The sequence below is a fragment of the Thunnus albacares genome, chromosome 17, assembly GCF_914725855.1.
Source record: "Thunnus albacares chromosome 17, fThuAlb1.1, whole genome shotgun sequence".
Taxonomy (NCBI): domain Eukaryota; kingdom Metazoa; phylum Chordata; class Actinopteri; order Scombriformes; family Scombridae; genus Thunnus; species Thunnus albacares.
The window spans coordinates 25,034,982-25,040,212 of record NC_058122.1 but is presented as its reverse complement, the minus strand read 5'-3'; the positions used below and the strand labels follow the sequence as shown (position 1 = coordinate 25,040,212).

Genomic DNA, 5,231 nt, shown 5'->3' with positions numbered 1-5,231 from the left:
AGAATTTACATTTGTTTGGATTCATCAGGAATACATACAAGAGCTACATACATGTTGAGATGGGTGTTACAGATCATGAAACAGCAAGACTATATTATAAAATGAAAACATTACAACAATAAAACATTTAAAAGAGGTAAAACAGTGTTATTACAGCGTCCAAGCAGACTCTGTAATAATGGATCCAATTAATGAAACGTTGTCACACATTAAACTTAAAACAAAAGGCAAAAAACAAACCAGATGCTGATATAATTTGACTTCAGTGTCAGATGATTAAAGCACAGTAAATGCCTAGTAATACAATCTACTGCACATATTCTGATTATCTTCAGATTATCAGTAAATGTTACAGAATGTAAAGAACTACAGCAAATGGCCTCAAATGGCAACTCTGAAGTTAACACCCAACATAGTCATTTTATATTGACATGCAATTATTCTCAGTTAAAGTATTTATTACTAAATGTGATGTGTATATATATATATATATATATATATATATATGTGTGTGTGTGTGTGTGTGTGTGTGTGTGTGTGTGTGTGTGTGTGTGTGTGTGTACTAAAATAATCTGCAAAAGGTATGATATATAGATTGAAACAAGAAACAAAAGATATGCTGGTTATGTAATCATTGAAAACAGTAGTTGGTTAACAGTCATAAGAAGCTTATTCTCTAAAGATAAACTTAAATGAGGATGCTCAGTGATTTTCTGCTGTATGCAGGGTTAAATCTTTATACATACATGCACAAAACTGTTTTTCATTTGTTTTTCACAAACTAGATCAGATGGGAATTTTCATCGTGACTCTGTCTACCCCTCTGGATAAAACGGTGTCTCCAGGATAGCTCGTTTTTCCTCTGATGTCAGCAGACCCTGATGCAAAGAATCACGGATCTTCTTCCACGAGTCCATCTCTGAGCTCCAAAGTGCAGCTCTGGCTCTGATGAGCTGTGAGACTTCAGTCTCACTGCCTTTGGCCAGACTGATGCTGTCTTTACAGATGAAGAAGATGTCCATGCCAATGAAAAGAGCATTGAGCCCAATGAAACCAGCCCTGGCTGACTTGGTGAGAGCAAGGGACCCTTTGACTGCTGCTTGACCAGCAACTGGGACATGTGACGCCACTTTGGACATGTCACTTAACACTTTACCTTCCACGGCCACTACTTTGCCAGCACCTGCTATCTGCTTTTTACTTTTCGACATCTTCATAACAAGTGACTCTATACTTTTTCCAACAAGACCAACTTTACAAAACACCTTGCTTACTCCCACAGCTACATCTTTCTGACTGTTGATGACCTCCTCCAGACAATCCTGGAGACTCTGCACATCCTCCATGAAGCTCTGGAAGGCTTCACTGGCTTTATTTTGATATGTGCGGTTGACTCCAATCTCTGTGGCTGTGGTGACAGCGCTGTTAACTCCGCTGGTAATTCCCAGCCCCACCCCAGTCATTGTCAGAGCAAGAGACACTCCAGCAGTTACAGGAATTAATGCCAAACCAATGATGGTAAGGACACCTCCAACCGCCCCCACCGAGCTTCCTGCCACACTGGAGATCTTTGACCCTTTATTCATCCTGTCTAGCTGAACAGCACTCTCCTCCAGGTCATTCAGAAACTGCAGCATTCTGGGCTGTCGTTCATCAAACTCACTGATGAAGCGACGACATGATTCCTCCTTGAGCAAGAACACCATCCGGAAGTGTTGGTCCATCCTGATGAAGAGAAAAGATAAAAGAAGAAAAGAAGAGAGAAAAAAAGAGTGGACATTGTTAAGTATAACATGATATTGAAAAATATGAAAAACACTTGGGATTTGGCACATGTTTTCCACATTTATTTAACATACACTATAGGAGGCTAAAGCAGTAATAAATCACCTCAGCAAAGATGAGCACAAAATCGTTACAAGTCATAAAATCAGCAGAGAACAAAACTCAGAATCTGGGCTCAATGAACACCTGAACCAAAACTGTCTCCAGAAACTTACATGTCTGATATATTCTACCAGTTGGATATACTCGCCATAATTTAGTTACTAATCATAGAGTTGGTGGGTCAATCCCTGGCTCCTCCTTTCCATGTGTCAAAGTGTCCTCGAGCAACACACTGAACCTTGAAAATTACTCTCAATTGTATGAACAGGAAGTCACTTTGGACAAAAGCATTTGTCAAATGAGCCACATCAAGCTGTATTTTTTGTTATATAAGTAACTGTGTTTTGGTAATTAGCATTTTATATGTTACTCAATTTAATACTGGACATTAAAGGTAAAGAGTTGAAGCAAGAGAGAGTATATCTCCTATTTAAACAGACAAGGTAAGTTTTGCTGCAGTTATTTAGCACAATTTCCTTCTCATTTACATACTTCAACATGTGGAAAGAAGAAGCAGGGGATTGAACCACAAACCCTCCTGCAGTCAATGGATGTCCTGCTCTACTAGTTGAGCTACAGCCACCCACGTAAACTGTCATGTGTTCTTCATAATCAGGGTCATATTGCTCCCTAGTGTCCTTTCAGTGCACCTGCATTCTTTTAACAATAAATAAATAACATGTAATCATTGCATATATTTTCAATGTTTCAAGTTTACATGATTCATACAGATTGTGCTAGTTATAATATAATGAGAGATCAATTAATCACTGGAAATGTAATCCTATTTGTCACTGAAGTGAGTATTTAAGTAGTATTTAAAAGGCTTTTATTATATCAGACATAATGTATTTTAATCTTTGATACAGAGAGAAGTTGTTGTCTGTAAAGTCTATTGAACTCTACAGTACACTGACATAATACTGATTAGATGTTGTCGACGAAATAGAAGCAAAAGTAAATTAACTACTTGAACCTTTCAGTATTGCGTTCTAAAGACAACTTCCAGCCAAACCTCTACAGGATATTTGTGCTTTTGGATGCCCAATAATTTTGTAAACATCTGTTCTATACAACATGTTTTTAAATAGCTGAAATACCAATTATAGCTCAAACTGTCTCTACTATTGAAAGTGTCGACTACATTTCAGAAATACACAACTTTGCACAACTGCAATGAGGTAATATTTTAGCACCACCAAACCTCTTATTATCACTTCATGCTTACCTGATTTCATTAAGCTGATTGATGTGACAAAGCATCCTTTGTATGTCATCTTCAGACAAATCCACATCAAGATCTACCACAGTTTCCATATTCATCCTCTGGAAAAACTCACTGAAAGTGCTGTGAATTATATAATTATACCATTAATTTATAGATATGATTTCAAATAATGTCTTTTGCACAATCAGCATATTATTTCAACAAAAAATAGAAGGTGCTGTTCATGATTGAAAAATTTTACCTTTCCTCTAACTTGTCACAGATCTTCTGGGTGGTCTGGATGTATTCGTCCAACTGATATTCCAGCACTTCCACATTCTGAAGTTTGGGAAGGAAGAAGGCCTTCGCATCTCTTTTAAACTGGAGGAGGAGTGGACAGACCAGCAGAGCAGCAATGATACCAACCTGAACAGTCTCAGGGCTGATCTCTTGGGGCAGATGTAACACCTGGTTCTCCTCATTAAACACATGCAGTGAGGTGACCGCCAACCTCTCCACTGCATCCAGGAAGCAGTCGAGCTTCTCCAGACCTCCCAGAGTGACCTTCAGCACAGCAGCCAGCTCCTGCTCAAACTCTTTACATCTGCTGTCTGCAGTCACGAGGGTCACCTTGCTCTTCATATATTCCAGAAAAGCCTTGTCTTTGTTCTCTGACTGTTTAATATGGTCGATGCTCAAGTCGGTTTTGTCAGCTCTGTCTTTAATGTCCCTGATCCTTTGTAACTCTTTCTTCCTTGCATCTTTCCATTCAGGGAGGCTCTCACTGAATTCTTTTAGCATGTTAAAACAACTGAAGGTGTCTTTGGTGTACTGGCACAAGGCCCTCTGCAGGTTCTCTCTGTAAGACAAAACAACGTCTATGTAAACTAATGGTAGTTGTCTGAGAAGTAAAATGTGAAAACAAATTTAAGGTAAATCTCATCGGATACTTGCAAGACCTACTTTATGTCCACATTAGATTTGCGAGACAGTGCAGGAGAAAGACCTGACAGAACCTCCTTTTTCAATAATAAAAGATAAACTTTATTAAACTGATCAAGAACACCAGCTTTTAAATTCAGTGGAACACTGATGTAGCTTTTCATAGCTTTTGAAAGGTGATCAGATCCAAATTAGCGTATCTGCCAATAGTCTTGCGGGAGTCTCCCTATTTTTAACACTTTCTCCTGCTGTGCCCCCGATTGGTAATTTCTCCCGTTAATCAATCAATTTCATAGTGACATAAATCAAATGAGTGCTCCTCAGTTTCTGTGTGGGATGGTACCTGGCAACCCAACCCAGAAGCAGAGGTGATTATGTGCAAACGACCCTGCCTGATATGTATCACTCGTCACTGCACTCACTCAAGTTGTCTGCTCCGCTTAGTTTCCTGCTGAAAATAAGAGGAGGGGCTTGTTTGTTTCTGCCAGCAGCCAAGTTTAAAAGCATTTGGTGTTATCAGCTTGACCAGCGAGCTGTTCTCGTGTAAAACATATTGATGGTGGATGGGAGAAAAACCTCCTGTGTTTTTGAAACCTAGATGTTGACAGGTATAAATTAGGTTGAGTGGATATAGGCTTTTGTCAGGGGGTTCCATGTTTTGTGCAAGTCATTTGATATTTATATGCAATAAAAGTGAACAAATTGTCAAATGTTTCTATTTGACAGAATTGTTTTTGTTTTTTTTACAGTATACAGTGCACAAGTGATTTTTTAATTCAGACAGATCAATTAAAAACAACACACATATGAATGCCATATATGTATGCATCCATAAATTATATAAAGTAAATGGTTTAAATATAACCCCAAGGCCTGTGAAGACAAACACATTCACCTTATTGTAGTATATGTGTTTTGTTGATATCTTTTTGTTGTGTTTATAACCCAACCAACACACACACACCCAAAAAATAATATAATTTACAGTTTTGGTGTTTACAATATGAAATATGTCAAATATATTAATTACATGTTGATTTGGCTATAAAGTGCATATTGAAATCATTATACAGAGGCAGCAGTAGCTTTGATTTAAAACTTACCTTTCTGCAGACATTTGTCGCCTCAGAGTGTCTTTTTCCCTTATGTACTAATATGTGTCTATTGAGATACAGTTGTTGAGCAGCTTTTTAAG

At 38.1% G+C, this 5,231-nt stretch overlaps 1 protein-coding gene across 1 annotated transcript; it reads right to left on the bottom strand.

Moving 5' to 3' along the window:
• Positions 1 to 5,231, bottom strand: LOC122966133. The gene is made up of 4 exons (XM_044330129.1): positions 5,140 to 5,231; positions 3,357 to 3,953; positions 3,116 to 3,235; positions 1 to 1,725 (listed from the first exon to the last, which is right to left on the bottom strand). The coding sequence occupies exons 1-4, from the start codon at positions 5,151 to 5,153 to the stop codon at positions 816 to 818; spliced, it is 1,641 nt and encodes a 546-aa protein (XP_044186064.1). The 5' UTR covers positions 5,154 to 5,231; the 3' UTR covers positions 1 to 815.